This window comes from Melanerpes formicivorus, unplaced genomic scaffold, assembly GCF_026170545.1.
Source record: "Melanerpes formicivorus ecotype bairdi unplaced genomic scaffold, bMelFor1.0.p_v2 SCAF_38, whole genome shotgun sequence".
Lineage (NCBI taxonomy): Eukaryota > Metazoa > Chordata > Aves > Piciformes > Picidae > Melanerpes > Melanerpes formicivorus.
Genome location: NW_027142390.1, coordinates 5,343,476 through 5,363,209, shown reverse-complemented (window position 1 = coordinate 5,363,209; position 19,734 = coordinate 5,343,476). Strand labels below are relative to the sequence as shown.

General features: G+C 54.0%; 1 protein-coding gene across 3 annotated transcripts in view; it reads left to right on the top strand.

Moving 5' to 3' along the window:
• Positions 1-4,229: 4,229 nt before the first annotated feature.
• Positions 4,230-19,734, top strand: part of TEX264 (testis expressed 264, ER-phagy receptor) — a 47,590-nt gene continuing 32,085 nt past the window's right edge. The window contains exons 1-4 of one of the 3 annotated variants that reach the window (XM_068157972.1): positions 4,230-4,361; positions 6,911-6,977; positions 8,119-8,410; positions 16,735-16,956. In XM_068157972.1, coding sequence (XP_068014073.1) covers positions 8,132-8,410; positions 16,735-16,956 — 501 coding nt within the window. In that variant the 5' untranslated portion in view covers positions 4,230-4,361; positions 6,911-6,977; positions 8,119-8,131. Of the gene's footprint in view, positions 4,362-5,837; positions 5,928-6,011; positions 6,223-6,910; positions 6,978-8,118; positions 8,411-16,734; positions 16,957-19,734 lie in introns of those variants that run through there. The other 2 variants (XM_068157971.1, XM_068157973.1) reach the window with 2 other exon arrangements.

The window sequence follows — 19,734 nt, the reverse complement described above, 5'->3', positions numbered from 1 at the left end:
GGAAAGCAGCCCTGAGGAGAGAGACTTGGGGGTGCTGGTGGACAAGAAGCTCAACATGAGCTCTCAGTGTGCACTTGCAGCCCACAAAGCCAATCAGATCCTGGGCTGCATCAGAAGTGTGGCCAGCAGGTCGAGGGAGGTGATCTTCCCCCTCTACTCAGCTCTGGTGAGACCCCACCTGGAGTACTGTGTCCAGTTCTGGAGCTCCTATTACAAGAGGGATGTGGAGGTGCTGGAAGGTGTCCAGAGACGGGCCTCAAGGATGATCAGAGGGCTGGAGCACCTCTCCTATGAGGACAGACTGAAGGAGTTGGGGCTGTTCAGGCTGGAGAAGAGAAGGCTCTGAGGTGACCTCATTGTGGCCTTCCAGTATCTGAAGGGGGCCTACAGGAAGGCTGGGGAGGGACTTCTCAGGATGTCAGGTAGTGATAGGACTAGGGGGAATGGAATGAAGCTGGAGGTGGGGAGATTCAGGCTGGATGTGAGGGGGAGGTTCTTCACCATGAGAGTGGTGAAACCCTGGAATGGGTTGTCCAGGGAGGTGGTTGAGGCCCTGTCCCTGGAGGTGTTTAAGCCCAGGCTGGCTGAGGCTCTGGCCAGGCTGATCTAGTGTGGGGTGTCCCTGCCCATGGCAGGGGGGTTGGAACTAGATGATCCTTGTGGTCCCTTCCAACCCTGACTGATACTATGATACTATGACCTCTGTCACTTCAATAGGCTTTGCAAGGCCAGGGCTGCAGACCCTCCTCTTTCAAAACTGCAGTGGGACTGTAGGGCTAGCTCAGATGTGATAAGCTTGAGCCTTAGATGGATCAAGGACCAGGTAAATCTCAGAGCCACCTCATAAACTTCGGTAAACTGATTTACTTGTGAAAGCCTAGACAAAATATGCAGTGTTGAGTCAGAACATCACCATTTTGTCACTTGGAGATTCAGCTCAGCTCAGTTTCTGACTTCACAGATGACAGCAGCAGTTTCTGAAAAGAGCCTGCTTGGAAAAGTTGCCAAATTTCCAGAGAAGATGTGCGTTAGAGGTTCACAAGCTTGCTGCTCAATTGGCCCCTTGTGCTCAGGCTCTTTTGCCCTCCAGTGATACATATTATTTGGACAACCCATGATGCATCTGCCCAGCACTGTGCCTCTCTTTCCTCTGGGCTGCATCTCAGTCTTTACTTTCCTGGCTTTGTCTATCAAGACAGCAGTTCTGAGCTGTGACTTGCACCCCAGGTAGATTTCTGTGCCTCCCCCTTGCCCCCAGCACTTCCAGTCTCTGTTTTCCTTAGATGTCTGTGCCTGAGTTGGTTGTTTAGATTCCTAGTATAGAAAGACAGAAATCAAACAGACATGGTTTACCTTAGCCTAAGGTAGGAATAGGTACCTACAGAGAATTTTGGCCTGGAGAGGCCTTTGACTGAACCATAACCTACATCTATGGTCTACCTAAAGCTTGCTGAGTTGATGCTGCTCCCAGCTCATGCAGCTAGATGGGAAGTAGCTTTTTCCTGTCTTGCTGCTCTGTTAGTGGTCTCATCCTGGAGGAGTGCAGCTATCTTGTATGCAGATGGGAAGGGAGCTCTGGGGGTTTGCTTGTGCAACCCTTCTGCTCCAGCAGGGTCACCCAGATCTGATTTCCCAAGACCGTGTCCAGATGACTTTTGAATATCACCAAGCATAAAGATTCCACAGGCTCCCCGGGAAACCTGTGTCAGCACTTGGTTACACTCACAGTAAAACAAAAAGTATTTCTTGGTGTTCAGAGGGAACATCCTGGCATTCACTTTGTGTGCACTGCCCCTTGTCCTGTCACTGGGTACCACTGAAAACAGCCTGACTCCATCTACTTTGCACCCTCCTTCGTGCTTTTGGTATGTCATGCATTAGCAAGATCTCCAGTTTGAACAGTCCTAGCTCTCTTAGCCTCTCCTCATAGGGGATATGATCCAGTCACTTGGTGACCTTAGTGGCTTCTCACTGGACTTTATCCAGTATGTCCATGTCTCTTGTAGGGGGGAACCCAGGATTAGATCCAGCACCTTAGGTATGGTCTCACCAGTGCTGAATCAAGGGTTAGGGATCACCTGCCTTGACCCCCGGGCAATGCATTGCCTAGAAGAAAGGTGGGACTGCCGTCAGCTGCGTCTGGAGGGGCTCAGGATCCTCATCAAACAGATGTTGCATAAGGGTGAGCCAGAGAAATTGTGTGTGTGCTTTTACCCCCTGGGAATGGAGGCACTGAGATCAAGCCTGACCAAGCCAAAGAGGGAGGGTGAAGTTGTGTAGAGGACAGTGCAATTCCTAGTGGTCACTGCAGGTCTGGTTCAGTGTAAGGGTTTCCCACACATTATCCTCACTTTAGAAGTGCAACAAAAAGACAAGAACACTGCAATGCCTTGTTGTGACACTGTCTTCTGCCTCCTTCCCCCGTGTGGGTGGTAAGGCTCTGCACTCCAAATTCAGTTGTGGATCACATTTGATATGGCAGCCAAACAAACTGTGCAATTAAAAATACTCCTGCATCTCCCTTTAAATGGTTTCCCTTACTCCTGTGGCAGACTTGTGTCACTGGGGGTGGGGTTTCCCCTTCTGTGCTCTGTTGCTGCGAAGTTCAGCCTATGCCAGTGTGAGCAGTCACCCTATCTAGTCAAGAGAAGGAGAAAGAGTAGCCACAGGAGCCAGTGCAGGCCTCCTGAAGAAATCCAGTCAGCTGAGACTCTTCTGTGAGGCACTTGTAAACTTGCTTCTCTAGCAGAGCTGCACTGGTGGGCTTAGATAAGTAGCAGGGAAGGGGAACATGGCTTGTTGAGATGGAATGATGTCAGAAATCATAACAGGTTTAACAACCTATTATGAATGCTGTGACCACTCCAGCATGAGACAGCAAGAAAAGAAAAGGAGATAAGAGAATCAAAATAATCAGGGCTTCTCTTCAGCTCTTTTGGAAGATCTCCCTTTCCTCAGATTTGCTGCAGCTCCCATGCAGATGGAAGAGGCTTTTGAAGTACTTTTTCAAGACCTTTTTTGCCAGGAAAGGGATGAAAATCTTGAGCCAAAAAATGTCTTTGAGCTTTCAATTTGGAGCTGTCATTGTAATGCAGTTCTTCACACAGCTGCCCCAGAGGTTTTTCAAAGTATCATTTACATGTCTGCATTAAACCCAGGAGCACAACATGCCTATGAGAAATTGATTTTCTGGTCTTGAAGCTAGCAATTAAGTTTGGGACAGATGTTCCCATTTGTTGTTCCTTCTGCACAGTGACTCTCATGAAGCTAAAGGAGAACCACTGGCATGAAAGCTCTGCTGGCGTCCTTACCACTGGGCTGCTTTGCGCTGTGAAACGCCGGCTGCTCTCTGGTTAGGGCACAGTTGTGGAAGGCTCTTAAAATCCTGTTGAAATCTCTGAAGCCTGTTAGGGGGTCCTGCATTAAAAATTCTGGATGTCACTCGCTGTGGAGAATGAGGTTGTTGACAAGGCCACATTAAGCCCAGCTTGTTTGCAAACCCAGAGAGACACAGCGCAGCGTGTTTGTGCTTGTCGTCTTATTTTTGTCTGAATGGAAGATGACTCTGGGTAGAATCTCTCATGTCCTCAGCAAGAAAAAAAGCTGAACTTAATCTAGAAATCATGTACAAGGGAGGAGATGAAAGAAGATGACAGAACAGGCTCTGATCTAGTGCGGGTGTCCCTGCCCATGGCAGGGGGGTTGGAACTAGATGATCCTTGTGGTCCCTTCCAACCCTGACTGATACAATGATACTATGAAATGAGAATGGGCTGACTTCTGTACCGCTTCAGAGATGTGTGAGGCCCTGCTTGGCCCAAACAAGTCTGCTGAAATCAGTCTACCATAACCAGACACTCAGGACCCTCACTGGAGAGCTGGCCCAGCTGGCTGACACCGTCAGACACCTGTGGTGGGTATGCAAAGTGGCTGAGCTGTGCTGAGCAGGTGAGGACAACGGGGGAGCCTGCCAGACAGCACACATGTCACATCCTTCTGCTTTAGCTCTTTTTGATGTGCTGCTCCAGAGCTAAGGCATGAAACTGTTAAATGAGACCCACATTCTAGGGTTTGCTGTTGTAATGGGAGAAAATATGTGTGAAGTATTAACATTTGCTGAGTTAAATGATTCCAAGATTGGAGCAAAGAAAAGTGTCTGCTGGCCAGAGCTGGCAGTTAAATGGCATTTGAGTTCTGTTCCTCTTCCTGACAGTGATTCACTGCATGGCTCCAGGCAAGACACGTAGCCAAGCTGAAATATTTTCTTCCAGATGTAATGCCAAATACAAGGAAGACCTCCAAGGTTTAATTCCACTTTACAGAAAGCCTTGTGATCCTCACTGGGAGGCTGTTGGAGAAAGGCAAGTATTACAGTATTTCAAACTACCATTCATAAATGAGCTCTTTGGCTTCACATCAGTGAAAAGCTGTGCCTGGGACTGCCTCTGCAAATGGCCCCAACAAAGGGGGCTGGGATGGATGGGAAATGGATGTGAAACCAGAGGAGGAGAGACAGTAGCAAACTCCACTGCTTCTGGAGGTGGCTGAGGTGGGCAAGTTATTTGGTATACCAGCATAGAACAAACTTTCCCTACTAAGAGAGTTGAAGAGGCTGGAGAATGCTTGCTGTAAGGAAAGATGTGTGAAGGTTATTTCTATACAGGGAGAAAAGGAGGCTGGCAATTATGTCTGGCCCCAAAGGTGGCATGAGCCTCTTTGTTAAAGAAGTTGTCCTAGGATGTCAGAGCTTGGGGTGGGGCGAGGCGTGCAAGATGATGGTGCTCCTGACCGACTCCTGTGCTGGCTGAAGCTTTGTGAGTCTTAGCAACTGGTTAATGTGGTTCCTCTCTGGGTGATAAACCCCAGCTGGTAGGGAATGCCTGATGCCTGCACTGGGCTGCAGGAATACAAGTGAGCAGAGAACATCAGGCCAAAGTCTGCAAACCCTTGAATGAAACAATGTCTAACTCTGAACTCTCCTGGTGTTTCCCCTTGTTGGCTAGCACTGTCCATGCATGCTGGATTTCCTTTCAGTTGGGCAGTGGCAAAGCCTGAGTGCTGGCAGAAGCTAAGCTGTTTCTGCCAGATGGCAACAGCCATAGTGATGGGCCTGCAGGAACCCAGGAGCAGCTGCTCAAAACCCCTGTGGGTTTGGTGCAGAGGGCCCTGGCACTGCAGAGCAGCTCTGTCCAGTGCCCCAACCAGCCAGGCTTTGTGGTCATGGCCGTGACACACAGCTGGTGCATCCCCTAGTGTTGCAGCACCAGCTTTTCCAGCGCCAGAGGGATGAAGCCTGTTAACTAGAGACTCCAGCTGTTAAGGAGCCTGAAGCTCAGGGGTCATTCAGCCAGGACGTGTGCTGAGCTCTGCAGCCCTAGCAGTGGGGAAGCTGGAGGACTCAGTGCTGTGGTTCATCAGTCATACCCACCAGCCTATCTTGGTTCAAGAGCTGGCTGTGAGGGCAGTGCCGTGCTTACCATGGGGCCTCGGGGTGAGCTGGTCACCAGACCCAGTGGCCTTGCACCCATGCTCCTCCTGAGCAGCACAGGGAGGAGCTCTCGGGCTGCTGCCGGGAGGAAAGCGCCGGGGAGAGCTGGGAGGCAGCTATTATAAGGCCCCGCCGAGCTCCACGAATAGGGGTGCGCTCCGTTCCCGCCTGCCCGCCAGGGGGCACTCTCGGCAGGGTGTGCCGGCTGTCATTGCCCGCGTAGGGGAGAGCGAGCGGCTGGGGCGGCTCCGCCCCGTGCCGGCAGCTCCGCCCCTCCGCCGGCCCCGCGCGCGCGCTCCGTGCTTCCTGCCGCGCGCAGCCACCGCCAGCCGGGGCGGGCCCGGGGGCCCCGCGCGAGCGGGGCGGGGCAAGGCGGCTCGGGGCGGGGCGAGTGAGGCTCCGGGATCGCTCCGGGCCGGCCGTCACCGGCGAGCCCCGGGTGAGGAGAGCGGAGCGGAGCAAAGGGGCTCGGGTCTTACCGGCTGTCACCGGGGCGGGGGGTGTCTCTGCGGGACTGCAGCGGGGCCGGGCAGGCCAGTGCCGCTCCTGTCTGGTACCCCCAGGCCGCGGCCTGCCGGCAGCCGGGGGTCGCTGGCCGGGCCTGGTGGCAGCTCGGCAAATCCCTCACTGCTCCGGCCGCTGGGGTGGTGGTGGAGGAGATTGCAGCCTGTGCCGGTACTGAGTCTCCGTCGCCGGGCAGGGCCGGGAGCTGTGGCTCCTGGCAGGCCAAGCAGGTATCGCCCGGCGCGAACACTTGTCAGGGCCTCTCGGGTCAAATCCCCCTGCGGCCCGGGCGGGGACACGCTCTCTGGGCTGGGCAGGAGCCATGTGAGCACTGCTCTTGCTGCCCATAAGGAGGACAGAGGGGAAACCACCCACGCCTCCCACCGGCGTTGAACCAGCTGTGGGAACCGGGAAGAATCGCTAGAAATACCCTGTTCTCCTCTGCAGCCGGTTGTCCGCAGGGCCCTGGGGCTGGCTCTTGGGCTGGCAGCTCATGGAGAGTCACCAAAGCGTAATTGCAAGTAATAAATGTGTGCTGGTCGCAGGGAGGAGGTGATGGACGGACATACAGCTCCGGCCAGGCCATAGGTACAGGAGCGCTGCACAACGAGGTCACCTGGGAGCAGCCCCGGGTGTGGCTCAGGTGTCCCGGGGGGACAGCCCAGAGTGAGACACAGCTGCAGGACGTTGTCCTCCTTCCTGTTCCTTTCCAGTTTTTGTGCTTCTCGGTTCTGCTGCAGAGATTTGGGAAGAAATCTCGGCCTGTGGGGTCCTGCAGGAGAAGGTGCTGCTCAGGACAGTCCTCTGGGGGGCAGGTCCGAGGTGACCAGGCGCCTTTTGGACGCTCTGGCACGTTTGTTTCGCTTTTGGCCTGGTGAGTTTGAAGGAAGCAATGACATTTGTTTTTTCCTGCTGCAGCGCTGTGGATCCTGCACCCTGTGGATCAGATGTCGTGAACTGTTTCTGGCTTGAGCTGGTTTTTCAGGTGAGTAGGGCCCTGGCATGTGATGGTGCCCAGCCTGATGCTGCCATGGCACCCAGATGGTGGTGCTTGCTCTGCAGGACTAGGTATTGTACTGCTACTTGCCAGGGCTGAGCAGAGCCACCCACAGTTCCTACCAGGATGTGGCTTTTCTCTTCCCGTAGAGCTGAACAAGCAGCAGCTGCTGTGAATGACTCTTTTTTCTTTTGACAAAATGTGTTTATGGCACAGAGGTGAAGGTGAAATGTTTACTTCAACCTTTGTTTTCAAACCTAGCTCCTGGGGAGCTCCCAGGGGAGCGTCGCAGCAGGTCTGTGTGACCAGAGCTGTGTTTCAAGGGAGAATGAAACGCAAACAACTCTCCTGCAATGGTTTGAGTGGCAACTCCCTAGAGTGGGTGAAAACGAACAGGAGGCATTCACCAGTCTGCTGGGTTCCTCAGTCAGTGTGAGAGACAAAAGATGCCAAACGAAACTGGAAGACTTGGCTGGGGTTATAAAAGTCTTTTAGGTTAGAAAGAGCTCTCTGAAAAGAATATCAGTAATTCATTGCTCCTCAGTGTGTTGGGGATGCCTTTTCTACCTGGACTGTAAGCTTCCCCAAAGTGCTTGGATCTGGATGTAGGGCTCAACTCTGGTGGTCATCATATAGGTTGTGAAAGGCCTGAGCTTCTAGTCTGTTTGCAAAGGGGCTGCCCTGGTCACAGTGTTGGCTCTGGTATCTAGATGGCAAATTATTTGATTATGGTCCCTTGATTCTTAGCCCAGTGCTGCATATCTGTTGGGTGATGCAGGCTCCCAAGATGATTTTTGTTCTCTCCTGGATGGAAGGCTGGACACAAGCAGTGTGGCTGGTTCTGGGGAGACGACAGCGCCTCTCCAGCTCCCCTCCATAATCACCTCATTCCCAAGGGATGCTGAAGCAGTATAATTTGTACCTGGTGGCCAATTGGAGCAGGCTGATGCAATGTGAGACTAATATACAGGAGGTTTTGTCAGGGGTGTGTGTGTGTTCCACTGTTTTTAAGCTTCACACATAAGAAGAGTTGGAGGAGGGTGCTTTTATCCTGCAAATAAAGGGCTTTAGAGAGCAGCCCTGTGCCCGAGCACTAGTTTAACTCTCCTTTCTCTTCTCTTGTTGCTAGTGCACCAGGAAGCATGCAGCACCAAGTGTCCATCATGTCCGACTGGGTGCTCCTGGGGCTGATTGCCGTAGTGGTGGTGCTGCTGCTGCTGACCATCTTTGGTTTCGCCGTCTACTCGGGGCTCTTCACAGAGGTGGTTGTGAGTGCTGGCTCCCCGCCTGTCGGCAGCATCACGCTGGCCTACAAGTTCAGGGTAGGCCCGTACGGTGAATCGGGGCAGCTCTTCACAGACGGCTGCAGCATCTCGTCAAAGCTCTGTTCCATTGGCGTCTACTATGACAACCCTCACACGGTAAGGTGTGCCCGGCGGGGCCAGCAAGCTCCTGTGGTCAGCGCCGGGGTTCCTGGCTCAGGGTGCTCCCTGACTGTATTGCAGGCATTTGCAGCTCATCCTCTGTAGATGAGCACTGGGGTTCGCAAGGTCTCTCCACAGCTGCAGAAGGATGCTCTGTGGGGAAAGACACCTGAAAGCAGGTAACCCTAACTGGAAGGTATTGAGTGAGTAATGCTTGCTATCTTCTGATAGCTTCTATGAGCAAGTTACCAAGAGGATAAGTGATCTAGTTTTGGAGCAGAGGCCACGGAGCACGGCTTGTGATCCCAAGGTGAGGTGTTCCTTGGCAGATCCGCTGGCTGCAGGATGTGCAGCCACGACTCCTGGACTTGCAGCTCTGTGGTTGAAAGCAGATGGGCTCTTCAGCTTGTTCTGTCCTCATCCATATTCCTTCTCTTGTTTCTAGTGCTTTCATGTGTTTCTGAGCTTCCCTGTAGGCCTTTTGTCTCCTGAGAGTACTTACTAAAGCCTCAGGTGATGCGTGCTGAGGGCTCCTGTCTGATGAAACAGTTACTCCATGATGCTCTTCAGGCTGAGAGGTGAGCAGAAAGTGCACTGCCTAATGGCTGCCCGACAGAGCTGAATACTTGGATAGGGACAGCCTAGGACAAGGAAGAAACAGAAGTGCATCAGGGCTTGCTGGGGGGCAAGGAGCCTGGCTGCTGATGCTGGGTGGCACTGGGGTCTCAGGATAATGGCATGTGGGCATTTGTCTGTTGCAGACAGCCTGGCTCCCCAGTAATTCTATGGTAACTAGTGTGACCGTAGAGGAATGCTGTGGGGGAGAGGGACAGCAGAGTGGCCAGCAGCTGTCTGTGTGTGCTTGGGCATGTGTGCTGGTGGCTGGCGTGGGGCACAGTGCTTGGGCTGACAGTCTTGCCTAGGGCTTCTGTTCTGGGGGTGACTGGTCCTGTGTTAGGAACCCTCTTGTTAGCAAGATGATGCTCCCAAGGGTTGGACCTGCTTAAAGGGACCTTGTCCTTGAAGATATAGTGCTGAATGGATTGTGACTGGAATGTGTTGGAGCAAGAAAACACTGAGCTTAACTGTGCTCAGTGGAGCTTGGTGTGCTCAGCCACCTTGTCTCTTTGTATCCCTGTATTTACCCTGTAGTTTTTGATTCTGAATCATGGGCAGCAGAGAGGAGACACTGCAGTGCCTTTTCCTGGCCTGGGAAAGAGGATGGAGGAGAGGACCTCTCCTTCTGAGATGAGATGAGCAGAGGCAGGGCCTGACTCAATGTGTTTGGCCACTTTTGTCCTCAGGAGTTGTCATACTTGGAGAGGGTGAGGGATGAGGGCCCTGATGTGCTAAGCCCCACACTGTGAAAGTGGCCAATTCCCTCACCACTAATCTGTGTCCTTGTCTGAAGCTGAGAGCCCTAGCGCTGCTGCTTCTTCCCTGGTGCCTCTGGGGTTGGAGTGCAGCAGTCGACGGTGTTGGAAGGGCTCAGCATTCTCTGGTGAAATGATGTGGATGTGCCTGTTGTTGCCCTGCAGACCTTCATCTGGGTGCTGTGCCTTGCCTCTCTGTTGGTCAAAGCCTGGGCTAGCGAGAGCCTGTGCTGCTGAGGCCCACAGAAAATGGTGAGGATATTTGTGGTGACTCCTTCCATGGCTAATGCAAGGAGTGTTTTCCCTGGTAGCACCAGGTGAAGTTGGGAAGCACTGGCTCCTACATGACTCTTGAAAGTTGGACTGTCCATGTAGGATGAAGCTGCCTCCTCTTTCTGGTCCTATCTTTAATCCTCTTCTTGCATCTGTCACACCTCTGCCCTCACCCAGTGGCTGGAGCAGGCAGTGGGGCTGCAGAACTTGTCTCTGGGTCTCCAGTGGTCATCCAGGGTCTTGGAAACCATCTGCATTTCCTTTCTCAGCCAGGTCTTTCAGGAGAGGAAGACCACCTCTGCCAGCATGACTGAATGACATCTGGTGGGCAACAAGGCTCATCATGATGTCAGTGACTGGGGGAGGTTTCTCTGGGTTCAAGGCTTAGCTGGTGGAGGTAGCTCTGGTTTGCTGTGGTCAATGCACACCAGGACCTCTGCCTGGTGGCCTGATTGGTCCCTAGTGTGGACTGGAGCATGCTGCTGAATCTGGTGACCTTCTTTCCCATGCTGCTAAGGGTTCTGTGCATGCTTGCCCATGGACTGGCCATTGATCCAGCATAGGCTGCAAGTGCCTTCAGCTGATGTGTGAGCTGAGGAGAGGTCCTTACACAGGGCAGCATACTGTGGGGAGCTACAGTCCATAGTGGTGCCCTCACAAAGTTTGATAGTTTGATAGAGAGTTCATATGGATCCTCAGATACTTTGGAGGATGCATGGCCCCAAGTCTGTGTGCCAGGCTCAGAGATCCTAGTGGTGATGCTGGGAGGGAAATTGCCTCCCTCTTGGAGCCTGCTATACAGGTGGTGCTCAGGATGGGTACAGTGAAGGCTCTGGGTGCTGCATGTTTGTGGAGTGAACCTGGGGGGTGCTGGAAGCTTTCAGGGACAGCAAAGCCTATAATGCATCTCTGTAACCAGACAAACCAAGCTCTGGAGGCTGTGTGGTTGGTTCTTGTGACAGGAGCCTAACCTGCCCTCAGAACTTGGCAGGCAGCCTTATAGACCTTGCCCTTCTCTGGAAGGGCTACCTTTGCTTGTGACGTTGGCAGGTGACATTTGGCCTGAGCCTCCTTTGTCCATAGGTGCTGTTCTGGGGCAGAGCAGGGCTGTGCAGGACATAGCTGTGGTGCCCAGGGCTCTGCACAGCAGCAGAAGCCTCTTCTTACCTGATACCCCTGTGCACACTGTCAGATCTGCATCTGCTAGAGCAGCCAGAGTTCCTGTGGAGATCTGTCTCACCCCTGGGCAGGCCAGGCCAGACAGAAGGTGCTGGGAGTGAGGATGTCCTTGGCAAGATGGGCAGAGGGCCACTTTGCTTCCAGGCAGGTGAAGAAGGGACCAGTTTTAGGTGGGTCACTTGGCCAGGCTGCAGTGCTCGTGCCTGCGCGCGGGCTCAGGTGCTGAGCACCTCAGTGTCCTGTGCGCTTGCAGCCGCTGTAGCCCTGATGGCACGGGAGGTGGTGTGTGCTGCTGGCTGCTTGTTCCTGGAGGTCCAGCAGGGTGGGATTGGTCCCCTGGGCTGCCTTTCCCCTGGGAGGAAGAGAGGACCTCTTTCTTTTCCTCCTCATTCTCAGTGCTCTCCTGACTTCAATGAAGCACCCTGTGGCAGGCGCTGGTCCACCCTAAGCTGGTCACCCCTGACGGGTGTGGACTTGTCACCAAAAATAGACCTTTTGTCACCAGGCAGCAGAACATGCTTGCTACTTGCTGTGTCTGATGGTGTCCCTGTGCAGTGGTTTCAGCCTTAACTGGGAGTTAAAAGCCCAGATGGGGGAAAAGCTGGGAATCTCTCCCCCACTCCCCCCTCCTCCTTCCAAACAGAGAGGGGAAAAAAAAAGGGTAAGGAGGGGGAAAAAAAAAGGGTAAGGAGCAAAAAAAAGGGTAAGGGATCAGAGTGGCTGGAGAGCAGCCAGGCAGAGAGGGACCTGGGGGTGCTGGTCAATGGTAGGCTGAACATGAGCCTGCAGTGTGCCCAGGCAGCCAAGAGGGCCAATGGCATCCTGGCCTGCATCAAGAGCAGTGTGGCCAGCAGGAGCAGGGAGGTCATTCTGCCCCTGTACACTGCACTGGTTAGGCCACACCTCGAGTCCTGTGTCCAGTTCTGGGCTCCTCAGTTTAGGAAGGAGGTTGACTTGCTGGAACAAGTCCAGAGAAGGGCAACGAAGTTGGTGAGGAGAGACTGAGGTAACTGGGGCTGCTTAGCCTGGAGAAGAGGAGACTCAGGGGTGACCTTATTGCTGTCTACAACTACCTGAAGGGAGGTTGTAGACAGGCAGAGGTTGATCTCTTCTCCCAGGCAGCCAGCACCAGAACAAGAGGACACAGTCTCAGGCTGTGCCAGGGGAGGTTTAGGCTGGATGTTAGGAAGAAGTTCTATACAGAGAGAGTGATTGCCCATTGGAATGGGCTGCCCAAGGAGGTGGTGGAGTCACCATCATTGGAGGTGTTCAGGAGGAGACTTGATGGGGTGCTTGGTGCCATGGGTTAGTTGTTTAGGTGGGTTGGATTGGTTGATGGGTTGGGCATGATGATCTTAAAGGTCTCTTCCAACCTGGTTTGGTTTATTCTAAATGGTTTATTCTTTATTCTAAATCCACTAAACAATAATCTGGAGTCAGCTTGGGAGTAGAGAGGTGAAGAATTTTCCTTTATATATATATATATAAAACAATAACAGGAAAGGTTCACAAGGGCAAGGAACAAGGATGGATGGGAGGGGGACAAAGAAGAACAATACAAAACCAGTCTCTCTCTGAGGACGCTCAGAGGCAGCAGGAAGAAGGATCAGGTCCGGCCCCGTGGCTGAGGAGCAGGAGGGCAGCCGCAGTAGCTCTCATCTAGCAGAGGCAGGAGCCAAAAGGAGAGCCAACAGCTACGATGTCCTGCTTTTTATACCCTAGCTGGGCAGGGAGCGGGGAGTGGAACAGACTCAGCTTCCCAGGGGAAAGCAGCCTGCAGGGAGGGTAAAGTACCTGCAAGCCCTCCTCCCTGCTTTGGTTTTTGGTTTTCAGAAAAGGGCATTAACCCACCACACCCTGGCTGAGTGCAGGTAGGCTCTGGCCAGACAAGACCCCTTGAGCCTGGCTCATGGCTACTGGCTTCTAGTGGGTTGGCTGCCCCTGGCACTGTGGCAGCAAGGAGCTGGTGACCAGTAGGTGCCAGTGTAGCATTTGTTGTGGTGGTGGACTCATGACCAGCAAAGGTTCTTGCAAGGAGATGGATGGGGGTGCCAGAGCTGGAGAACAGTGTGTGCTGCCTGCCAGATGGAGTGGGGCTGGGGTGAGCCCAGTGCCTGGGCTGTTTGGGCAGCCTTGGGGTAATGCCAGGCCTGGAGGCAGCTGCTGTCACCAACATCTCCAGGGCTCCCCACAGGCTCCTTACTCTCTGGCATTTGCACAAGGATGCTCCTCAAGCGCTGCTGAGCCCCTGCCAGCAGTGGTTTGTGTGTTTTAATGGATGAGATTAATATTAATTTGCACTTTAAAAAATTATCTTTTTTATTTAATATTTAGCAGCCCAGAGGACTTCACCCCCCTTCTCCTACCTCTGGCAGGAGTAAAAATAACTCCTCAGCAAGGATGGGATGTGGCAGGCAAATTTGTGCTCGGCTCCAGCCGAGTGCTTCTGCTCACACTGCGCTGTAGGCACATACCTGGGTGCTCAGCAGCCAGCTGGTGCCCAAGGATTGGATGGATGAGGCCAAAACACTCTGAATGTAGCAATGGGCCTTGCTCCCCCAGGAGAAGCTGTAGACAAACTGGTTAACTAATAATTCCTAAAATGTCTCTGTTGGGGTGCCTGAGGGAGCAGAGGCTTTGATCAGCACCTGGCCACCCTGAAAGGATGAATTGGTTAAGGAAAGGCTGGTTTTAATCAGAGTATTTCCTTCTCTCCCCTGAGAGACAGGCTTTGCCAGGCAGGGCAGGAGGCAAATCTGCTTTGCTGCTGCCCTTGAGAAAGCACCTGCAGGGCTGCATACTGTGAGAACACTAGGAATAGTGTGGCCAGCAGGAGCAGGGAAGTCATTGTGCCCCTGTACTCTGCATTGGTTAGGCCACACCTTGAGTCCTGTGTCCAGTTCTGGGCCCCTCAGTTTAAGAAGGACATCGAAACACTTGAAGGTATCCAGAGAAGGGCCACAAGGCTGGGGAGAGGCCTTGAGCACAGCCCTGTGAGGAGAGGCTGAGGGAGCTGGGGTTGTTTAGCCTGGAGAAGAGGAGGCTCAGGGGTGACCTCATTGCCCTCTACAACTACCTGAAAGGTGGTTGTAGCCAGGAAGGGGTTGGTCTCTTCTCCCAGGCAACCAGCACCAGAACAAGAGGACACAGTCTCAAGCTGTGCCAGGGGAGGTTTAGGCTGGAGGTGAGGGGGAAGTTCTTCACCGAGTGAGTCGTTCATCATTGGAATGTGCTGCCCAGGGAGGTGGTGGAGTCACCGTCCCTGGAGGTGTTCAAGGGGGGATTGGACGTGGCACTTGGTGCCATGGTTTAGTCATGGGGTCTGTGGTGACAGGCTGGACTCGATCCTCGAGGTCTCTTCCAACCTTGGTGATACTGTGAAAGAAAGTTAAAAGGAGAAGGAAGGAAGCAAACACCCCTGGTCCAGGTGATACTGCCTTCTCCGAGTGATGCTCCCTCCTCCAGCAGCTCAGGTCCTTCTGTCAGTTGCTCTCTCTTTGCTCAGGTGGCCTGTTGAAAGGAATTTTATCTAGATTTCCTTTATCTCCTTGCTTCATCTAGAGCTTCCTCCATGAATACCTCTTGGTGCTACCTCTCACTGTCTTTGCGATGGATCTACTGCTTCTTCCCAGCCCCAAAGCTGCAGTGATGAGCAGGACCCTCTCTGCAGCTCCCTCTTGCAGCACAGGAGGGCAAGAGCGAGCCGTCAGGCACGGCAGGCCCCAGCCTCATGGCTGCTGCTGCTCCTGCTCCTGACAGCCTGGTTTCTTCCTTCCAGAGTACATTTCCCTGTGCTCCTCCTCCAGAAGGGTCTTGCTATGCAACATTAAAAGGTATTTAAGGGAAAGGGAGGGCAAAGAGTGATGTGTGGAGAGGTTCTGCTGCAGGTGGAGACGTTGCTGAGCTTTAGCACAGGGAAAGTTAGGGATGAGATTGGTGAGCAGAGGGTGGGGATCCCCTTGGGGGACACGTGAGGATGGGAAGTGGTAACACGCTGGCTTTGTGTGGATCCTCTCTCTGCTTCGCATCATCCCTATGAGAACTTCCTGATGCCAGCGCCTGCAAGGGTGTCCATCTGTCTTGCTGCCACTGTCAGGCATCCTGGCAGGTCCTTGTGAGTTTTGCCACCTTGTGTGACAGAAGTTTGGAGGCTTTGGTTCCCCAGCCCTCACCAGAAGAGGCTGGCAGAAGGTGGCCAGGATCACACATTTACTGGTCCTGGTTGCTGTCTGCCACATTGTCTCATCCACCCGGCTTGAGAGCAGATGACAGGGAAGCATGAACATTCAGATGGTACCCCCCACTTGGTGCCCCCTGCACCCTCTCTACCTCCTGGGCTCTTTTTTCAGGCCAGTGAACTGTGCTTGAAGGAGCCCTGTCTCTGCCTGCCTACTTCTTCTTAATCATCTCTTCGTGGGGTGAAGGATGGCAGCTCTGCTGGGGACAAAGGCTGGAGTTAAAGAGTGTGGCTGGGCTCCAGTCTCAGCAGTGTGAAAACACACTGTGCCTTTAGCTGGTACTGGGGGAGAATTACCAGGCTGCCTTGCCCCCTGCCATGTTCCTGCCTGGTGCCATGGGTCAGTGGTGGTCGAGTGGTGGAAGTTTGTTAAAAACCAGAACTGAAAGCCATGGCCTCGGGGCAGCTTTGGTGTGGCAATGGCTGGAGTCCTGTACCAGGAGCAGAGCCTTGGACACTCACCTTGCTGGACTGGGAGCCCTGCAGCCTCCTGCCTTAATGGAAGGTGTTTCCAAATCTGGAAGGAGAGCATGTTTTATGTTTTGCATGTTGTTTGGGTCCAGGGTGGAAGGGCATGCATTTCTTTTTGTGTTGCTACAAACAGCTTGGTGACTGCATGCAAGTCTTGGGTGCCTCAGTTTTATCACCCCTGTGCTGGACTGAGTGTGCCTCCTTAGGAGGGACCCATCAGACTCTGGATTTCCTTCCAGCTTAGTGCTGGTGGCCCATGCTGGTGGGTCACATGTCTGGGCAGCTGTTGGGGGCAGGCATTCCTGCAGGGTGTCCTCGTTGGGGTGGGATGGGTGCAGGCTGGGTAGGTTGTTGTCACATCTCTTTCTAGCAGCACTCCCTGGAGTCGCGGAAATGTCTTAGAGATGGGGGCAGAGGTGAGCAAACCTCAACAGTAGAGTCACTGATGGGCTCCAGGAGAGACACTTCCTGCAGTGGCTGTCACCCAGGGTGGGCTTAGGTGAGCAGCCCGGTGGGGTTTAGTTCTCTGCTGCAAGTCCCTCTGCCCTCCAAGGAGGTGAGCAGTACCTTCCCCACTGGCTGTGAGCTTAGGGTGGAAGGAATGTGGACAGTGTGTGCCTGGACCAGCCTTGGTTAGAAGTGGACGCCTGGTTTGGTGTGCCCTGTCATGCTGGGCCATTGCACTTACCCTGGTTTGTGGTGGACTCCTGCCTCCACGCTCAGCAGGACGAGGTTCTGGCCAGCCTTAGGCCTTCTTCTCACGCCATCTGTCTGTCCCCCTCGATCAGGTGTCTCCAGAGAAGTGCCGCTTTGCCATCGGCCGAATCCTGAGCGAGGGAGATGCAAAGCCATCGGAAGAGCAGATCAAACGGTTCCAGAAGTATGGCTTCAAGATCTTCTCCTTCCCTGCTCCCAGCCATGTGGTCATGGCAAGCTTCCCATTTACTACACCACTGTCCATCCATCTGGCAGTCAACCGTGTCCACCCAGCCCTTGACACCTACATCAAGGTAAGCAAGTGTGGCATGAAGAGCCTTGCATGTGTTTGGTGGACTGTCAGAGGCTGCTTCTGCTGACAGCTGATGGGACTGCTCTGACATGTCATCTCTTGATGTCTTCCCATGAGCCCTACCATCAAGAGCTCCTCCTTTTGCAATCTGGCAGGTAGTTCCCCAGCAGGCATGTCCTTCCATTCGCTCTGTAGGCACAGGGGTGTCTTTTCTTCTGTTTTGTGTTTATGAGAAGCAAGTTCTCATCTGACAAGTTGCTGCTCTTCTTAATGCACAGATAAAAGCTGCCTTTCTCCTTGAGCGCCTCGCTTGTTGTTGGGAGCTGGCAGGTACCTGCCCCTTCAGTGTAATGCATCATGCCATGAAACTTCTGTTTCAAGTGCCAGCCTCACGTGGTGCAGCTGTCTTCTCTAGGAGAAGTTAGACACTTTCTAGCCTGTGGGCTTATGAAGACTTGGTTTCAAGCAATACATTGACATTTGTGGCCCTTGGCCCTGTCTCGGCAGCTGGCTGCTGTGGGCTGTGTTTGCCCTTGCTCTCAAGCAGAGCAGGTGGCCATCCCCCTTGCTTCCTTGCTTCTAGTCATTTTTGATGCCAGCTCAGCTGCCTGGCTCTGACTGCCAGACCAGCTGCACCAAGGGTGTTCCCAAGCAGCACATCTGACAGGGACACCTCTGGATGTAGGCTTTCTATAGAGCCAGGATGGGCCTGGCCAGCTGCATGATGGAGGGGAGGGCCCATCCTTCCCGGTGGAGGAGGATGCTGGGGAGGGACTGACGCTCAGCCCCTGGCTTATCTGACTGTCGAGTTCTGCTGCTTTGGTTTGTTCGTGTTGAAATGCACTATTTATAAACTTGCTTTTCCTGGCGAAACTCCCAGCCCTGTGGGGGAGCCGTGTGAATCCCTCCAGCCTGTGCTGTGCTGCAGGATGGCTGCCGGGGTGCTCACCCCAGAACTTCAGCCAGGGGGTCTTTGCCGACCCTCTTGCCTGCCTTGCCCTTAGGGAGCTACCTGCTGGTACCGGCGGGAGAGGTGCTAAAGCTGACAGTGGCTGAGAACGCTGCTGAGTGCGTTCTCACCCTGCTGGAGAGCAGAACCAGTTCCCCATTCTCCGCTTCTCACTCCATCCTCTCTCTGTCTCCTCCTGGAGCTGTGCCGGCTGTTTTGGTGCGGGGGTATGGGGCGCTGGTGCCAGCCCTGCGGCGGGTGTGTGGGCGTGCAGGCAGGGGGCTGGCGCCGGTGGGAGCAGCAGGCTGGCTGCGGGAGTGCTCAGCGAGGCAGGGCTGGCGCTGCCACGCCTGGGGAAAGGTCCCTGCGAGCACATCTGTCGCGTGAGAGGTGGAGTCGTTGGAGCTAAAAAGGGAGCCACGGGTTGTGCTGGGAGCACCTGGCAGCCTCCCTGGGAGTGGCTGACTCCGAATCAAAGTGAAGGACTGAGATCCTGTGGGATCGCAGTGCCCAGGGCCACGTGCAGAGGGAGAGGACACATGGTGATCTCTGCCCCAGTCCCAACAGTACATGTGTTAGGCTACGTGCCTGTGCCCATCACAGAATGTTTTGGGTTGGAAGGGACTCTTAAAGGTCATCCCAAGTCCTACAGCAGAGCATTCTCCTCCTGCCTGTGTTAGACTGACCATGGGGATGCGGGCGGGGAGCCAGTGGAGTTGCCTTGCTCTTGTGAGGCAGAGGGGAGTTGGTGCTGCTGGTCCCTACATGCTGCACCATGGGGGTGCCCTGGCTGCTTCTGACATGGCAGGGGGGAACTTTGGAGGCCATTTGCAGCCATGTCAGGAGCATCCCTGCTGGTTCTCCTGTATCCCTGTGGCTTCTCCTGCAGGCTGGAATGTCTGCACCTCTGGGTCTGTGTTTGAGCTACCCAGAATGGAGTGATGGGGAGGGAGGGAAAGAAACTTTCATGGAAACAGGTGACCTGTGCCCGCTTGGTGGTGGGAATGGGGGTTGCCATGGAGACAGCTTCCCCAAATAGCATCCTTCATCCCACCCCCGAGCCTGGCTCCCTTAAGCAACCCGAGACAGCAGCTAGACAGAGATTTGGTTTATTTATCTATTTCACGCTGTGCCTGCTTTGAGAAGGGCTCCGTTAATGAGAGCTGAGGGTCAAGCCTGCTGAGCACAGGTCTCCCCACTGCCCTTCTCATGGGGAGGAAGGGAATGGAATGGCAAAAGCCAGGAGGCATGAAAGGGTACTCAATGGCAGAGATGAAATGCTGACTTCTGTGAAGAGAGGGAATTAGCTGAAGTGGAAGGAGGGTGGCATGGCTGTCCTGGTCACAGGGAGGAGATGTGAGAAATCAGAGGATTGAGAGGGAGGTGGATAAGGAGGAGGAATAGGAAGATGTGGAGAGAGAGCAGAGAAAGCTTTGAAGATGCTAAAAAAATTGGGAAGGGGAATGGGAGGAGAAAAGGGCCTGGAGGGGGTATGTGGGGTGAAGGAACTGAGGGTATGGGGACCAGCTGAGGGAGCAGGACTGTGAAAAGTGGTGAGGAAGTCTGGGGCAGAGCTGGAGAAAGCTCCACCACAGGTAGCTTTCCAATGCCCTTCCCGCAGCATCCTCTGAGGTTAACTGCTGGGGATGTCAGACTCCAGAGGCTGAAGGCTGGTGGACAAGGAGGGGAAGTGTGGTTCCCCCTGGACTTGCACTGAAGTTACTCAGGATGCCCGTGGCTCAGGTTTTCTGAACAGTGTGGATGCAGTGGTGCCAGCTTCCAGCAGCCTGGGCTTTGTGCATCCCAGTCTGCTGCTGCTGCTTCAGGACA